The sequence below is a fragment of the Thalia democratica genome, unplaced genomic scaffold (genome assembly GCF_965202585.1).
Source record: "Thalia democratica unplaced genomic scaffold, ktThaDemo2.hap1.1 HAP1_SCAFFOLD_988, whole genome shotgun sequence".
Lineage (NCBI taxonomy): Eukaryota > Metazoa > Chordata > Thaliacea > Salpida > Salpidae > Thalia > Thalia democratica.
The window spans coordinates 2,965-22,039 of NW_028139923.1; the positions used below are offsets into that span (position 1 = coordinate 2,965).

The 19,075-nt window shown below is 28.5% G+C and overlaps 2 protein-coding genes across 2 annotated transcripts in view; both read right to left on the reverse strand.

Annotated features, from left to right (window-relative positions):
- Nucleotides 1-11,061, reverse strand: LOC145847599 (protein timeless homolog). The gene is made up of 10 exons (XM_082953641.1): nucleotides 10,906-11,061; nucleotides 10,341-10,509; nucleotides 9,211-9,302; nucleotides 8,529-8,649; nucleotides 6,675-6,848; nucleotides 5,734-5,855; nucleotides 4,937-5,056; nucleotides 4,467-4,609; nucleotides 3,316-3,479; nucleotides 1-1,252 (listed from the first exon to the last, which is right to left on the reverse strand). Exons 1-10 carry the CDS (start codon nucleotides 10,982-10,984, stop codon nucleotides 1,084-1,086), a joined length of 1,353 nt encoding a protein of 450 aa, XP_082809767.1. The 5' UTR covers nucleotides 10,985-11,061; the 3' UTR covers nucleotides 1-1,083.
- The window catches only part of LOC145847598 (protein timeless homolog), a 22,123-nt gene continuing 14,068 nt past the window's right edge, over nucleotides 11,021-19,075 (reverse strand). Inside the window, exons 5-12 of the mRNA XM_082953640.1 lie at nucleotides 18,257-18,360; nucleotides 17,744-17,888; nucleotides 17,074-17,135; nucleotides 16,183-16,280; nucleotides 15,707-15,864; nucleotides 14,437-14,534; nucleotides 11,753-11,882; nucleotides 11,021-11,075 (exon numbers count right to left, since the gene is read on the reverse strand). Of these exons, the coding sequence (XP_082809766.1) occupies nucleotides 11,021-11,075; nucleotides 11,753-11,882; nucleotides 14,437-14,534; nucleotides 15,707-15,864; nucleotides 16,183-16,280; nucleotides 17,074-17,135; nucleotides 17,744-17,888; nucleotides 18,257-18,360 (850 nt within the window). The remainder of the gene's footprint in view (nucleotides 11,076-11,752; nucleotides 11,883-14,436; nucleotides 14,535-15,706; nucleotides 15,865-16,182; nucleotides 16,281-17,073; nucleotides 17,136-17,743; nucleotides 17,889-18,256; nucleotides 18,361-19,075) is intronic.

Here is a 19,075-nt window from a genome sequence, read left to right on the forward strand (position 1 = left end):
ACCAAAATTACTCCGAAAATACTGAATCTATCAATTATGTACATGTAAATCATTTACCTTTTCTCATTTTAGCAGCCTGCTAGCTATATTTTGAACTTAACTTTAGAAGAAAATAGTTTTGCGAAATTCAAGTCAGACACTGAACGACGACTATTTACAATAAAAAGTATCTCTAGCACAACAAATCACGCCAGGGAAAATAATATAACAACGAGAATGTATTCTTGCCCGGTGGTTCGTATATACGTATGAGGGAAGCTTGGTTTTTAGTAGAAAGGGTTGAAAGTAAAACGTTTGTTAGATCTCGGATCTTACACCCAAGTTATGAACTTTAGTAACCTTATTCAGGTTAAAGTTACATGAAAAATTTAAATTACAAGTCAAGAAAAAGACATCTGGTTTCTCAGACGAGAGTTTAGGAATTATGTCACAACTGTCCAAAGGACACGATGATAAACAAAGTCAGCTTTAAAGAGGAGAAGAGTCATATCAAGTGAATGAAGAGGAGAAATGTCATATTAAGTGAGTGAAGGATGTAACACTTTCTTGTAATTACGTTCTAGTGACAAAGAAAAGTTTTATCAACTTTTTTTTTCAGGAAAAGTTAGATACTTCGAAGCGAACCTTCTAATTGGACGAATTTATAAAACTAAACTCTTTTTAATCTTTCAATTGAAGTCCTGTTTGGTAGAAATGACATGTAAGGTTTTACGTTGGTAAAATTACATTTATTACACTTTTCCAACCCTCCTAACAAAATTTTTTTAGAAAAACAAAAAAAAACGTTTTACAACAAAAATACAATAAACTATTTTGACTTGATAGACCTAGCAAACTCAAAATTTGTCTATAAACTAAATTGTCAAAAAATACAATTGAGTCAAGAGAAAGTTCAAAAAAAGACAAAACTAATTTTTACCTGATCGTTTTCTCATTAAATCTTAATACATATTTGATACCATTCTTTTTTGTTAAATTTTACTTCAAAAAACATCATCCCTGCCGAAATCCGGTTATAATAAACAAATGTACAATTCAAACTGTGACGTCACAAACAATACGCCACGACGTAATGATACGTCATCACTCGTCGTCGTCGGAATCGTCGAAGCGGAACTTTCTCTTCTTCCTGACCACTACGTCATCTTCCGAATCCGAGTCGCGCAAGTCCTGTTTCGCGGTTCCGCTCGGGGGGAGTTCCCTGTACTGAGGGGAAGTGGAGGGGGAGTCGTCTATTTGCAGGGACGAAGTGCTGAAAGTTAAACAATAATTACTATTTTAATACATAATCTTGTATTTACTTGTTCTTGCATTGTTGTGCATAAAAACTCACATTTGTGACATGAGTTTAGCAATATTTGATACTAAAGTTTTTTTTTTTGCGTTGTATGCAATATTAACTCAATAAAACTGTTAAAGCAGTTCTTCTCAGTTCTTTTTTTTTTGTTTTACAGTTGTGGAACTTGAGTATGGTTCCCAATACAAATAAAATATATCGGTGTTAAACAATTTTTTGCTGCGGTATTAAATTAGCTTTCAGCATTTAAATCACTAGCGGATTTTAAACGTTTGTCTGAATGCAAATTTGCTTTTAAATAACTTTAAATTCTCAACATTTTTCGGTCCTCGTTAGATTATATTAACCAGAGGCGAGTATCTTTGATTAATTAAATTAAAAAATTAAATATTTTAAAATTAAAGAAAAAAAGTGAAACTTTTAGAACAGCTGGATTTAACAAAAATCTATTTACAACACCTGTTTTGAAAAAAAAATGCTTAAGAAAATGTCATTACTTGGTTCTTTCTGGTAACTCTTGTTGGTATTAAAGTTTATATTTTAAATTGCAATTATAAATAGATGCAAAAATGACAGTTTTGTTTTGAACGTTAATAAAATAGTTGAAAATAGGCTGCTTGAAGTAGGCTGAGAGTATTGATGTCTTGAAATGAATAGTTTAAAATTTCAATAATCCTGACTTACAGAAGAAAAAAACCAACCGCTAGGCTGGGTAAAGAGCAACTGAAAAGTTATCTGAAATTTTTTTCTTAGTTTTGTCTTCAAAAAAAACTCAATACTGATTTATGTAGAGTATTGATTTTTCAAAAGAACGACCCGTGACATAAAACAAAATATTTTATAAATAAAACCCGCCACCAAGTTCAGTAAAGAGCAACTGAAACAAGTCACTTGCCAACTCATGAGCGAAATTTACCGCTAAAAATAATATTTGCCACTAACGGGCAGTAGAGGGCAACAACATCTAGAAAGGTTACTTCAGTTGAAATAAAATGTTACGGTTTTTAAGTTTTTATTAGTTACACAGTTATAAATTTTTATACTGATTTTTGAGGTTAGTGTAATTATTGGATTGGGTTTAATTTATAACTTTTTTTTTTGCATGGAGTAAGTATTATTGAAAAATTTGTAATTAAAATGAGCGGCTTCAAAACAAGATGTTTTGACAGTGAGCTGCATAACACTACGTTGTAGAAGATTTTTTCGTTTTACTAAACTTCCACCTAACATATAACGTACAATTAAAAAAAAATTACATTAAAACACTAAAAAAAAGTATATTTTTTAATAAACTTACTTATACAAACGAAGTATAACATTATATTTAGTCGTTAATGAAAAATCAAGCAAACATTTAAGCCACTAAAAATTTATATGTTTTATATTTATATTATAAAATGAAATGTTTATTGAGTTTTTGAAAAAACATAAGTTTTCTAAAATTATTAGTTTTAAATCAAGTGTCTACGTGATTTAAAAACATGTGAACTTTTTCATAAACAACTCTTGGTCGAGACTGTGGTTGCTTTAACAATGTGAATTTATTTTCAAAGTAAACAATTTAGCTCTTAAAAAACAAACAAACTCAACTTATATGGTGATCAATCTGACACAAGACAAACACTCACATTGTTAAGAGTTGATTTTTTTGTAAACTGTAAACTTATTTCGTAAAATCATCAAAACTAAATTGCCGTTAAACCTCACGAAATGAATATATGCTAATTTTCTAAATTACTTTTAAAACTAGTTCAAATTTTTTTGCCACAAAAATAATCTCTTCTAAAAAAGGTATTTTTTGATTAATTGTTCTTCCAAACTTTAATAGCATCAAGTTAATTTTAATTTTGACTTAAAAAAAAATTCATTAAACATGCAATCGAAAAACACATTTTAAAATCATTTTTTTCAGAGTCTTAATGCATTAAGACACAACTTCATAAGAAGTTTTTAAAACTTTTTTTTTCTTTAATTGATTTTTCTACTTGTAAAAATAAAAAAACAAAATTTCTTCAAACCTCGAGTCCATGACTTTCTCCGGGCTGCTGTCCAGCGCCACGTCATCGTCCTTCTTGTCCGTTGTGACGTCACCGCGAGGCCTGGTGACGTCATCCACGCGCAACAGCTCGATTATCCGGTTGATTTCGGCGACGTCGGTGTCCTTCGGAATCCTCCAGAATATCTGCAAAATTCATTTATACAGAAATTGGTAATCAATAAAAAGTTTTACTTTTATGTTTGTTTATCTCGTTCTTGGGCTCAAATGCTAAAAAAAAACATTAATAAATAAACAAACATTAAAAGCTGCTTTTGCTAATTTTACATGGCTACGTCGTACCCATAGCCATGTAAAAATTGGCACTAAAAGCCAATAATCTTGCCGTCAAAAAAACTTTCATGCATTTCTCCTATTTTAAACAGAGTCTGCTTTGCTTATTTTTATCTTTATATTTTAAGAAATATAAAGCATAAATATTATATATAATGCAAATAGTAAAACAACACCTGATTAAAGACACAATATTTTGACGATTTCAATGCAATTTATCAACCAAAACACATTTTCAACAGTAGCCCGATCTCGTTTTCAGACTGCAGTTTAATATTTAAAATTGTGTCAAACTTATTATATACTTGTTGTACCACTTTGTTTTTTTGTAAATGTAAAAGAAGATTTATAATGAAAGACAGCAATCAAGTAAGTTATTGTCAGCAATTACTCTCAGTCATTTCCACGTAACAATAAAACAAAAGACTCAGACCTGATCCTTGTTGGGGGACTGTAGTCCAATCTTGCCCAGCATGGTACAAAAATTAGTATAATAAATTGAAATTATAAAAAAAGAAAAAAATTAAAAATTATCTAACTTGCTTTTGAATTAATGGGGTAGCTGTTAAATTTGCACAATCATACAAAATTGCACCAGGGATAAAATTGCACGAAAACACTTTTGCACGGGTTGAATTTTGTTAAAATTTTTATTAATTTTATTATTTTTTACCATCACTGTTACCCCTTACCCTCGGTCGGTAGCTTTTTTTAACTTTTTTTCTTTTAAACTCGTGCAAAACTGACTCTTGGTGCAAATTTGTCTTCGTGCAATTTTGACCCGTTCCCAAATAATGTATAAGTAAACAAATATCAGTAAAGTTTAATATAGGTTCAGACCTGATCAGTGTTGGGGGACTGGAGCCCTATTTTCTTCAGCACGGTCTTGAACACCGGGTTGCCGATCAGGTTTTCCTGATGCTCGGTGAAAGGAACCAGCGGGATGGAGTCCAGTTGCTGGCTCGGCGACGACGGTTGCGTTTCTGGAAAATTTTAAGTTGACAAGATAAGCAACAAAATAATAAATTGATGAGAGTTTAGCATGTTTCTATCTGAACATGTCTGAAGTGAAAAATTAACAAGAGTGAAACAGTTTAAAAAAAAAGTTGCAGTTATTCCGTTGTTTAGGCTGGAAGACTTTAAAAAAAAGTTTATGAAAGAGTAAATTTGAAGCAAAAAAAAAAAAAAAAAATTATTGATCCGGGTTTCTTTTCGGAAAAATAAAAATCACGAAGGGTTAAAAAATTGGCAACAAAAAAAAAACTGATTAATTTTGTACATTAAAAAAAACTTAGGTTATGCAAACGTACCTGTTTCGCCCGTAGCAACGGCCTGCTGCAAACTGCTTGACAACCACCGGAAGCAATCGCTTATCACGTCACTGTCCTCGTCGTTACGCAGCTGCTCGATCAGTGACGTCACACTCAAGTCTGTTCGTTTATGACGCAAGTCACCGTGTTATTATGACGTAGTCATGATTTAATTTATGTTGTAAGCAACTTTAAAGCATTTACAAAACGAGTTTTGTAAACATTAATTTGACTGGATACATGGTTGCCACTCGTTTTTTCCAAATTTTTTCCAGGTTTTCCAAATTACTTCCAGGTTTTTAAAAGTACACATTTTTGGGTCTATTTTTAGTTTAAAGTTAAGTTTAAGGTAAGAAACTGTGTTAAATATTATAAAAAAACATTGAAAAGATACTGTAAAGCTACTTTAAATATGTTTTTGATAATGAAAAAAAAATTTTTATTTATATGACAGATTTTTAGTTTAAATCAAAAATTTACTACGGAACATGTGAAAATTGTTCAAATTCCAGGTTTTTTCAGGTTTTTTTCAAAAATTTCAAATTCCAGGTTTTTCCAGGTTAAGTGGCAGCCCTGGCATTTATTTACATTTTACATATTTTTTACTTGACACCCAAATGCTTCAGAAGCCACAACTTACCAAACCACGGCTTCAAACAACTCTAACTGTTTACCAAGCAGCGCCACATATGGCCACGGTTGCATTTTTAACAAACTACTACTTAACCACCTGTTTGACTAGTCATCAATTAAATAAACATTTCAAGTTTTTTCATATATAATTATAATAAACGAACGTTCGTATTCTTCACAATCGTTATCTGATTCATCATCGTTGTTGTCGCTGCTATCCCCGTCTTGATCTTGTGGAACCTCTTCCCTTGTCTTCTTGTTTGTTCTCCTCTTTGTCAGCTGTCTCCTGTGTTAAAAAATAAACTTATATATTTTGTTAGTTTAATTTTCCTAGTTACATTGAACGTAATAGGGATTTGGAGCATTAAATTTCCTCAAGTACTGTTATTTGTTCTTTGATTTTATTGTTATTTTTTAACCTAGTTTCCAAACTTTAAATGATCTTAAAATTTCCTAATTGACTTTATCTTTTCGTAAACAATTCTTTGGATAATCTACTATGCCCATCACCCCTTATGGGGTCATTTCAAATTTGGTTACTACCACGTCTAAAGCTACATACGGTAAGAACATCAAATTCAAGCGTAATCCTAAGCAAATGTACCCGTTACAAGTATCTAATCAACAAATGCTCCAAAAAGCATGAAATATTGTCAACAATCTTTTGGCAATCGCTCATATTACGGTTTGGTTACTCTTCTTAGAGGTAAATACTCATTTGAATGACCAAAAACTAACTTAATATAAAAAAAAGCGCTAGAAGGTATAACAGGTCGATTCAAGAAAGATACTTTTATAACGCCTCTACCTTTAGAACTAACTTGTAGCCATATCTGTTTTTAATGATTATAAAACTAATCTTAGTTGTCAGTAATTAGAGTTTAATCAATATTTTAACAATCTTCTGCTAACTTATAACATGAATAAAATAAATCTTACTTATCAGTAATTCCAAAATACAAAGGTTTATTAGCAACAACTCAATAAAACTAAGTAGTTGTAAATATTAAGTAAACTGTAATTATTCCAAGTTTTAATTAGCAATTCCAGTCATATTATTAGCAATAACACCAGTTTATATATATATAAATTGAACGAAACAAACTTGTCAGTGATAATTCCAAGCTCCAGCAACTTGTTGGCGATCTTCTGCCGGGGCCTGGTCTTCCTCATCAGCGGTATCATGCCCCCTATGACGTCACAATCGTCCTTGCAGCTGCCGTAAACCTCCCGCAGCTCTTCCACGTCATCGTGCCGCCACACGCCCGTGTTCAACGCGCTGTTGTGGTTGTAAACATGTAACTATTTATAATAAATATCAAGTATGTGCAAGGACTGTTCCTTGGGGACAACAGGCCTCGACAATTGATAACACTGTATTGATATTATGATTGTTTTAATTTAATTTGAGTTCAATTATAATTTCTTGCACTATTATATATTTTTAGTTAACCATCGTCTTATTTTCATTTTATTTTGCAGGCCTGAAGATCCCTTAGGGGTGGAACATTGTTAGTGTGAATAAATAAATTTAACTTTTATAATAAATAGTAATTATAAACATATTATTTTAGATGCAATATGCATAAAAATAATTAAACAACTGCTTTTATTTTTTCAGATTGCTGTGATGGTTATCATTTACTATAGTTCATTTAAAAATGCGATTTAACGCGATGTTGTGGTTACAAAATTGTGAATAATTAAGAAAAAATATAATCAATTAAGGGGATAGGGGAGGTAAAAGACTTTTTTCACAATTTTATCTTATTTTTTATAGTTTTTACCAAGCTACAAGATGCTTACAGATTTTAAAAATTCAAAATAATTTTTTGTAATTATTTAGAGACAATATTCCTTCTAAGAATTTTTGGCCTCTTGCGCAAACTGCTTTTACCTCATGTTTATTTTTTTAGGTTGCGATAATTTATTTTTAAATGCAAATAAAAATAACCAGCCTAACAATTTTTTTACGGTATAACGTGTTCAACGCGCTGTTGTTGTATTTATCATAAACAAACTTTAGATACTATATGCATAAGTGTATATATAACTGTGCAGTATAAAATAAAGCACTTTAAACACTATAAATGTTCTTTTATTGTGTAATGTGTATTTTATTATGTTTAGAGCGCTGTTGTTGTTATTGTTATAAACATATAACTATTTATAACAAATATTTATTATAAACATACGAGTTTTAGATGCAATATGCACAAGTGTATATGTAACGGTACAGGCTGAAGTAAAGCACTTCGAACACTATGACTGATTAACATTAAAATGTTGAAAATTTTATGTGTGCTGTGTATTAGCAAAAAAAAAAAGTTTCCAATGACTTTTTACGATGAAAAATTCATTAAAAACAAAATAGGTCTTTAGAGTAAAGTTTTAAATTTGTATTAAAAAATCAATAAAAATTGTAGTATAGTTAAGGTTTCACTTATCATTTAAAATTAACAAACAATTAAGTCTTTTATACCATTGTCCTAATTTTTTTAAACAGTTATTTTATGCAGGAAATTCATCTGATAACAAATGCAGGACAAAGTAGTAATTACAAAGTGAGACGTGCGAACTCAATTGAAATTTCATAATGGTGTGATGAACGTACAATTATGACGTAATAATGAACTTGAAAGCTCGCAAGTTTACGCATTTGATCTCTCATTTCAAAAAGTAATACTTAATTTGACAAAAACAGTGCTTGTTACAAAACTTAACTGTAACTGATTAACAACAGTAATCTACATAATGAAATTTATATCCGAATACTTACTTTAATACTTAACACACTCCGTAAAAAATTAATTTATCTATACAAACTAAAATACATAATTTTTAAACTAAGCATGTTAAAAAATTTAGAAATAAGTACCTTTTGTTTTGTTTCAATAACTTAATATATTTAACAAGTCCCCTTTTAACAATTTACTTAACAATAAATACAAATAAAAACCTCTTGTTTTGTTTCAATAATTTAATATCCTCTACCAGTCCCCTTTTAACCAATTGCTTTTTAACATCTTGCATTGTTCTTGTTTCATCTGAAATTTCTGACATGATTGCATTCATAATGCCTGTGAAAGTATTGATATATAAAAAATCTCATGTTATATAATCAATATTATTTCTATAAACAAAAAAACATCAAAAGTAAACTACATAGACTAATACATTTTTACTAGATATTTTATTATGCCTGTGTAAGTGATTAAAATAAAAACAGTAACAAGATAAAACAAGTGAAAAATAAACAAATTTATTAAAAAGAAAGCATATTGCAAGCAAACTGCACAGACTGGTAAAACTCGAACTTCCAGTAATGGACCGAGATGCTCTATTAGCAATAAGTTTAAAATTTTTTATAAACAATTACTGTTTATAAATATCACACTGTCAATATATATTTAGTTTCGTAAAAAATAAGATTCAATATTAAAGTGGAGTGATATTGTGCTCATTTTTTATGGCCAGCTTAAACATGTTTCAAATATGTATTTAGTATGATTTTCCTCGTAAACCTACTGGCAGGTACAACCTTTCAAACAAAAACTAAACATTTTAGATTAAAGAATTTTAGATAAACATGTACAGTGGATACACTTTACATAATATTTTATGCAAACTAACAAACTAACTTCCATCACTCAACTTTTCCTTGTGTTTTTGAAACAGGTCATGAAGTTCTTCAACTTCTTTACTCGACCAACTTCTGTTCTTGTCTTTCTTGCTACAATATTTTATATCAATAAAAACACTAAATACAATATTTTATTAAAATAGTTAGTACTTCTAAAACACTTGATATTAACTTGTTTTACTAAGTTATGTGAAGCTTAAAACAAAAGTAATCTGCAACAATAAGTTAGGTAGTTAAAGAATTACAATTGTGGTTTTAACTAAATTGTTAACTTAGACTCGTTTAAATCTAAAAAAAGTTTAAATACTTTTTCCTTTACTGGTTAAATTATAAATAAAGCAGCCAATGGTAATTTAGAACCTTAATACAAATAATTGTTTTTTTAAACAAAACGTTTGCTAATTTACTTAGTGGAACCATAAACAAACACTAAAACAACAAATGAATACTCAATAGACAAAAATACATAACAAGGTGAACTTGAAAAGATTATTTTTTTATTAAAAATAAAAATTAAAACAAATCAAAGTGAGCCCAGATAATTAGCAAATAAGCACGTACGTGCAAATATAGAAACATTAAAACATACCAATAACTTTATATAAAATACATTTTAATTTTCTAATAAAAGATCAGGTAGTCACCAGAACCAAGTTCTGGGATTTACTTGGGTCAAGCTCAAGCCAACATAAAGTTTGGGTCATACCACTTCTTTCATAAGACAACAGGTAGACTGACATTTGTTTCGTTTTTGTTGAAACTCGTCAGTCAGTTGCTATCAAAGAAACTTACAGTTGTCATAAAATTACAACGTCATATGATGCTTCAACTTGAAGCTATCGTTTGCTGGTATTACTGAGGAGCGTTAAAAAAAAACGAAATCTAACGAAGACCCAATAATCGAGTTGGTGTGATCAAATTTTTACGTTAACTTGAGCTTGCCTCGCGGCACATCTTATACAACTAAAACAAATGAAAATATTAAAACAAACGAGCTGTCTAAGACAACGAGCCCGGCAATTTCAAAACACTTTGCTGCATTGTTATACAACTATTGTACAATTGTATTTGTCAATCAGTTATATATTTTGATTAATCAGGTATTCAATAATATAGAAACAAACTAACACAACGTGTCCGGCAATTTCCAAACACTGCGTGGCGTTGTGCTTCCAGAACAGCAGTTCAGCCACCACTGAGGGATTCTTCTTGAAAACTTCGAAGAATTTTTTCAGCACCAGTTGCCGAGCACCACTATCTCCCTGTAGGACTGATCGAACTTGGATGTCGCGTGGATCTGAAAAAATGTTTTTAGTTGCTTTATTGGTGTTTAAAACTTTTGTTAAAATGTTACTTTCTTTTAGTTTATTTTTTTTAGTTTTATATGTCTTTATAACTGTATATTTAGGTAAACTATTATATTTTATCATTTATAAACACTGTATATACAAGGGTCTCCCAAAGTGCACATAATCTAGGGGCGATTTTGGCAATTAAGGGGCGTTTATAATTAAGGCAGAAAAAAGTAAAGGAATAATTTACTAGTAAACGGGTGATATTGTATCTAATATTTGGCTAACTTTGATATATACCAACGAAACAAAATTTAAAAAATTGAACATGTTAGTTATAGAAAAACAGTTTGTCAGCATTATTGAATAAAAACAATTAATTTCAACTGAACGAAACGAACCTGCTGAAAAGTTCTGAAAATGGAAGCTTGAAAGAGGAACCCGTATCATTTTCAATTGGTAAGCAATCCTGTGCAGCATTTGACAATGCAGTGGTTCAAGTGGTGGCCGTTTGACTCATAAGAGTTCAGTAGAGTGGCGTATGGCCCGAATTACATTAGAATCAGCGAATCTGTTAAAAAATAATATTTTTTACTTTAAAACTTGTTTTAAAAAATTGTCTCATAAAAGTTTAATACTCATAATACATTTGAATCTGCAAATCTGTTTATATTTCATTTATTAAACTATTTTTTTTAACACTAGAATATTTATTTATTTTGTATGAGTGTAACAAGGTTGCGTATGCACGTATTACGTTTGAATCTGCGAATCTGTTTATATTTAACTTTTTTACATTATTTATTAAAAAAAAAAATTATTGATGCTAGTATTACGTTTGAATCTGCGAATCAGTTCAAGTAAACAGCTTTATAAACAACAAAAATTTTAACTATTAATTTTTTATCACGTTAATTTGACTTGAGCGCGGTTGCATCTGCACTATGATTCTACTGGATCCGATAAGTTAGAATCAGTTTTTTTGGGAACCGGCCAATTTCTTATTTTAGTAGAAAAGACCGGATCCGGTTGATCACCAAAGTGCACAATTAACAGTATGAACAAATCAGTAAAAAAATTAGAGCCATAGGACACGATGCTTTTTTGACAAAAAACTATTATTTGATCTCATTTGAATGCTTCAAATTCTGACTGTAAGTTATACTTCACAGAACTTTAAATGACTTTGTAGTCTTTTTTTGCATTTTTATTATTTCTAAGTAAAAAAAAAAATTTAAGTAAACAAACTTTTGATATATTTCTTCATAGTCGAATTCTATTTCTTTCTTTGTTCTTCTTATGTTATTTATTTCTTCTTCTTCATTGTCGCTTTCTTCTATTTGAATGTCGACCGACGGTTCCACTAACGCCACTACACCTAAAATGATTAATAAAATTTAATAAAAAAATTAATATAAATAGTGACTAAGATGGTTGTACTGTACCTATAAGATTGTTTTTAAACTTAAATAGTCCAGTTACAGTTTGAAGAAAGTTTTAAAGCTCTGATTTTTTAACAGCTTCCTAAACATGCTTTCTTTTTTTCCTAGCCTAAGTAAACCCGAGTGATAAAAAACTCTAGACTTGTTTTCACGGCCGATATCTTACTTGGTCGTATTGATCGTAATCTCGTGGCCAATTGTTTTTTTTTGTAAAGAGGAGCTGTTACAAATGAAGATGGCATAAGTCTAGCAGTTATAAAACATTTTGCACCAAATTAGTCAAATCGAGACACATGAAATTTATAAAGCGTAGATTCATTAATCACCGCTAGAGTTACATGAACTAAAACTATTGCATCAAAGTCCGACAGTCTCTGTTTTAATTATATTATGTTTCATATGGTTCGATTTAAATTACTGTTGTTTTTGAAATTATGTAATCCTTTTTTATTGTAACATATAATATTTCATTATTCAAATAAGTAATATTTTTAAAATTTAGACAGCCACTCTTTCATCACAAAACTTAAAAACTAAACCTATATACGTAAAAAAAACACTGTATTATATTATAACGGAGATCTTTGAAACAAAACATTAACTATTATAAATCTAAAAAAAGATCTATTGCTTTAATTAACTATTTTTCCAAGTCAATAAATAATGTCAAATGATTCATATGAGCCTTTTTTTAATAATTTCAAACTATTTTGAGGAAATATTCAGATTCGATGGCAGTTCTGTGTTGAATCAAATATAATCACACAAGTTTTACAACATATGTTTTTTTTGGTGTAAGAGTTTTCAAACATACAGTTTTGTTATCAATTAGTCGGCTCACACCAACTTCAAATAATAGTCAATGGATTTGCAAAATAGAATTACGCTTTCGGTTATTGAATTATAGAATTATACTAAAATTTTAGAAAATGATTGCATTATTTTTATAATGACGTCACTAGATCCTTCAGAGTATAACTGAGTGAAACTATAAAATATCTGTTTTTTGACAAGTTTGTTTGTAAAAGCAGCATATAAATGGTATGGTTATATAAAGTGGTATGAGTTCACATATGTTTCATGGCTGGTTATTTTTACACCAATTTCTAATGTAATCTTAATGAATTAACCTATAACTTTTATACGAAATGTTATTGTTTAATGATAGACATTGTTTAATCCAATACTTGTGACAATTTTATGAACGCAAGTAGAGAAGATTATTTAATTCGTATTCTAAATGAAAAGTTTTACAAATACTTGAACAAAATTTTCACAATATTTAAAACACCTTGTGCTGTTTGTTTTCAATGATGTTCTAAATACGATCTTTTAAACGTCTTATTAAATTTAAATCATTTATCAAATATAAACACACTAGTTTAACTAGTTCTTGTAGTTCAAAATCACGAAATTATAAATTAATAAAAATATATTAAAAATGCTCTTCTAAAATATCACTGTAAACTGTGTTAACTTGGCAGAACACACGTGAGGCAAAGTGAACTGAAACATGTGATGGATCAACGTCGGTACGTCAACTTAAAAATTTTCTTGGTAATACCAATCAGATCCTTCAAGGGAGTTGTATCACTTGTTGGTTCAATGTTGATACAACAACTTCTGTTTCTTCATCGTATTACCAATAGGATTCTTTAAGGGAGATTTAATACTTGTACATAGAAAAATTTTAAACAAATGTTTGCAGCAGTTTTGTAATAACGTCACCATGAGCACATACTTGACGAATAGTTGTACTTTTGAATTTTAATTTTTGTAAAACATATTAAAAGTCGCTACTGATTCAATGTTGGTTGGCATTTGACCAACTGCAAATACTGTGTTCGGAATACTAGGATTTAGATATATTTTGAACTCGTAATTATTTTAACAAAAACATTTATCGAATGTTTGCAGTATTTTTATGATGACGTCACAACTTAATTCAGGCTGCACTCAGGTGAATTTGTTTGAAATGTGTTGTTTGTAAAAATTTACATGAAGAATTTTAGTATGAAATGCTTTTATTTCACACAACAATCAAAAAATTTGAGTTTCGTAGTAAATTGATTTTCATTGGGTGCTGATTTACAAAATATTGTTGTCAATAAAAAAGATTTTTTTTAAAAATGTTTTTTTTTATATAATTACATCACTACGAGATTTAGAGTCTATTAAAAAATAATATTGCTATAAAAATAAACATGAAACGTTCTCTTTCCATATTTATTTTCAAGTTTTATTGTCTCACTTCCGAAAAATCTTAGGTTTGTTATATTTATGATGTTTGGAAGAAGACCTTGTAACTTCAAAAAATGTCTTACTAATGTTATTGTATTTCCAAAAACATTTTTAAGTTACAAAAAGCTGAATGCTGACATTATTAGTATGAATATATATCCTAAATATAAACCCCACAAACAACAGCTTCATCAGTACCTATTGGGCAATGATTGAATACTTTCTAATTTTAACAAACAAACAACTTACTGGACAGGTCGGCTTTCAATATTTCCTGAAAGTTTTTCGTCTGTTCCTCCACATTCGAATTAGACGTTCCGAACAAACCCGATTCTGGCCAGATTTGTCTGAAAAATAATAAAATTCATCAGAAAACAATGAGTTTCTATTTTTTATGATAAAAAAGTCTAAAATGTAGAATAATAAATCAAATGTATCTGAAAGTAAATAGCTTGCTTTAATACTTGGAAAATTAGTTGGTTTTCAAAAACTAAACACAAGATGGCGTAAAGACTAAAAACGTAATTAATAATTAAGAGATACTGATGGAAGTGTATTATATTTTTTTAACTTTTGAAACTTATAACACATTATGAGCTGTATTTTCATAAATCTACTGAATAACAAAATTATCTTTGAATGTTTTCAATAATAAACCCATCTAAAGATGGAGTTTGAAATATGTAATAACTTTAAAATTATGTTTATGCTACAATTGTTACAAACATTTTTTAAGAACTTGTTTGAAGTGCTGTTGAATAACGCAAATTCAGTGAGGTGACAAATATTGAGCTTGGGTTTTATTTTCAGTAGTTACTAACTTTTTTTAACTTAGTAATTCTATAATAAACAAATAAATTATCGAAGAAGTTAATTAATGATCATTAAAAATTACACTGTCCGCAAGATATTTTTTAAACCCAACAACTTAAACAATTAGTGTACTAAATATTTCAACCAAGTATCAATCTAATATCACCTAAATATACAAACTGAGATGGTAGGTAATGAGTGATTAGAGATTTCTTAATCAGTGAGATATTTTTCTAAATTAAGCAGTTTGATGATTAATTACACAAACTAATACTTAAACTTCTTTTTATCCACAATCATACAAACTAACTGTGAAGACAGATATTGTGAAACCATTGCCAATTTCTCCATTAGTGAGATATTTTTGTATAGTGTTTGTACAGTAATTTGATTATTAATTATAAAAAATAATATTTTGACAACTTTTAACTACTACTATTACAAACTAATTGAGATAATAGATACTGTGTGACACCATTGCTGGTCTCTCCATTAATCCGATATTTTTGTATATTGATGACTTTAATTTTAACTTTGACAAACTAACACTTGATTATTTAAATTATTAATTAAACAATTTAATTCATTTCAAATATCTCTCACCATACTAGAGATTTCTTCATTATTCAGATTAACTTATATACTAAGTAATTTAATTTTTATTTTAACAAAGTAGTTTATTTCAAACATCTCTCAATTAACTAACTGCGATGAAAGATACTGCGTGACTCCGTTGCTGATTTCTCCATTGGTGAGATACTTTTGTATGTTGAGCAACGATACTTGTTGTTGCTGGTTCTCTGTAAGGTGCGAAGTTGCATCGAACACTTTGATGTTGGCCGGGTGGAGCGACAAGTCTTTCTCCTAAGAAAAGTATTGTTTTATTGTAGATTTAAAAAATATTTTAATATGTATACTTAAAATAACTGTCTCATGTTTTGATTAAATATGTCTATTTCGGGGATAAATTAAAAATATTTTTTCTTGTTTTCATATATTTAATAATTATTTAATATATTATTAAATATATTATACTATTCTTAACAACATTTTTAATTTTTTATCAAATTTTGTACTCAATTTTATTTCTAATTACTTAACAAAAAAGTTATATTTGTTCTTATGCTTATTATTTTAATTCAAATGCAATTATTGTTCTACATTTTATAAAAATATATTTACCTGCAAATAACTTTCTACTTGTTCTCTTATTTCTTCCCACTTGCTCATCCTGCTTTCGTTATCGGGATAATTGTCCGGGTGTAGTGACTTTTTCTTGCCTGCAATTTAATATAATCAGTAAATATAATTAAACTCATGCATTACTACTATTTGACTTTTTCTACTACATATATTAAACAAAAATTTGAGACATGATTCATTCGAAAATATTTTTATTAGGCAATTAATTAAAATCGATTTCAGCTAGCACTTATCGATTACTTTTGTTAGCAACTAGTTATATAATTAAATTTTAAGTAAGTAAAAAGTTAAAGGCTTCATGAGAAAATATTCAAGTAATACCAATTAACATAGTTAAGTAAAATTAATTAGAGATAGATTAACAGTTTATAATTACATAATTATAAATAAATCAATTAGTAATTTAACTAAGATAAGCAAACCTACGAATATAAAAATAAAACAAACAATAAATATAATAAAATAAACAACAAACAAAAATCATAACAACTTATAAAGATTAGATTTATAAATGTTCTATTGCTTGCATAAATCAGGTTTAAACGTTTTATAAATAAAGATTCTAAAACACTTAGATGATAATTATTACGAGCTTTACTTATAATTGAAAAATTACTACCATTATAATTCTTTGCACAATCATAATTGTTTGATAAGCGTTAGCAGAAATCTATTTTATTATTATTATCGTTCTTATAGCGATGCTTTATAAATAATAATAACATAAATCTCAACGATTGGTAGATGTGAAAATAAACGGAACAACTTATAAATAATACTTACAATATCAAAAAATATTTTTACCTAGTTACGTAAAAATTTATGACGATTTGCAATAAAAACAGTTTTTGTCATGTAAAAATATTTTACCTGCTTTTTTTCGTTTCTTTTGTTGCTTGCGTCCTTTCGTTTCAACAACTACTTTTCCATCTCTGGATAAAAAAAAATCATTTAAACAAGTTGTTATATGTTTTGATTTTTCAAAAACTAATAAAAAGATATCAACTTCTAGAGGAGAAATTATATTTATTTAATTCTTCCAAGACTTTTTACTCGGTCAAAGACCTCATCAGTGCTTATTTAAAAATTTCATTCAAATAGAATCCATTTGAATAAAAACAAGTAATTCAAAAATGTTATTTATATGAATATTACTTTTAACTGCCTGTTTTTGGTCTCCAAAAAAAAATATTGGAAGATAAAACGCTATCACAACTTTTTGTTTGTTATAGAATATATAACAATTAAAAAGATTCAATAGTAATTTCAGGACGGATAAAGTATTTCTACAAAACTAGTAACTTAAAATTGCTTTATCTTAATTTTTTAATTTTTGGTTTTTTAAAAAGTCTACAAAAAACAAAAAAAATATTCGGGTCAAAACGTTTAACTAGATAATAATATATAGAAACACCGTTAGCATGGTGTTTATTTTAAAAAATTTATTCGCATGGGCCGAACTAATCTATACACTTAACAAAAAATACGGCGTTTGTTGTTTAATCTACCAACCATTTCAAATAATAAATATTCAACTGACTTGCAAAAGGTTTCGAACATTTTCAGGAAAAGGTGAGTCGTCAGCACAGCGTCTCTCAGAAATGCCCTGCACTGCTTGCGTTCGTCGAATTTTCGAAGGATGATCACGAATATTTCACGGTGCTCCACCACGTAGAATATGTTGTCTGTTTGAATGTTATCATATTTGAGGTGGCTCGGGTTCGAATCTCAGTAGAGGTACTTTTATTTATAGGATTTGGTACTTTACAACTGTTCTTATTAATTAGTTGTGTGTTTAAAAGTTGTGAAATTTTGAGGTGTCTCGGGATCTCAGTAGAGGTATTTTAATTTATTGTTTTATTTTTTTTGTTTTTCGTTTATTTAACAATATAAGAAAAGTCAAATAAGTTGGGATTTATTGGATTGAAAGATACTTTTACTTTTTTTAATTTAATTTATTCAATTAATTCAAACTCATTTTACAACTTTTATTTTTAGAAAAAACTTATTAAATATACAAAAATGCATTAAAACTGCTATAAAGATAACTCACTGAGTAATACTTTAGCGCTGTTCTTCAGGCTAACATCTTCTGAATGCGACATGAACTGAACTGAATACAGAAATTCTTGGTAACATCTCAATGCTAAGTGAAGTCTGTGTGAAAATATAAATATATTTAAATATTAAAAAGAATTGTACTGAATACAGAAACTCCTAGTAACACCTCCTAAATATGAACAAATTTCACAGTATGTTCAAGTAGGGCAGGTCAGTAACAAATTATTTTGTGAAGACCAACTGTGAACGATTATTTATTAAAGAATGAAAAACTTTCAGTTAGCAACTATAATTTCAGACACCAAAAAACTTATTCTTGATAATATATAATCAATAATACTTACAAAATGAAAACTATGTAACTTTAAAGCATATGATGTACAATTTACCATTTAATTATATTATATTAGTGCAGTTAATCAAACTTCTATAGCTACTATTCAAACTTCTCACGTCCACAATTATATTTTAAATTAATTAGAAAATAAATAAACTTAATAATCTTTCTTTACAATTAAATTAAGTAAAAAGTTTTAACTTTATAAAAAAAATAAATCAAAAAGGTAATTTAGATTAATTTGAATTTATTTTACCGCCTAAAAAATTGAGTATGATAAAAAAATTTACACAAGTTGTAACCACAATCAGTAGTAGTAAAAAATAGATTATAAACAACTAAGATTGCTTAAATTTACTTTTTATCTATTTATCTAATATTCTGATTTGATTGTTTCACAGAACTAGTTCAATTTTTGCTAGAAAGAACTTATAATTATAAGTACAGAAAACTTAATTAATAATATTTATCAAC

Excerpts from the sequence above, each read along its gene's own strand:
- LOC145847599 (XM_082953641.1), bottom strand. The coding sequence starts at position 10,984 with ATGCTGCACAGGATTGCTTACCAATTGAAAATGATACGGGTTCCTCTT. Across the intron at positions 10,510-10,905 it reads TTTTCAGAACTTTTCAGCAG|ATCCACGCGACATCCAAGTT; the intron begins GTTCGTTTCGTT and ends ACATTTTTTCAG. Across the intron at positions 1,253-3,315 it reads GAGAAAGTCATGGACTCGAG|CACTTCGTCCCTGCAAATAG; the intron begins GTTTGAAGAAAT and ends TTTAACTTTCAG.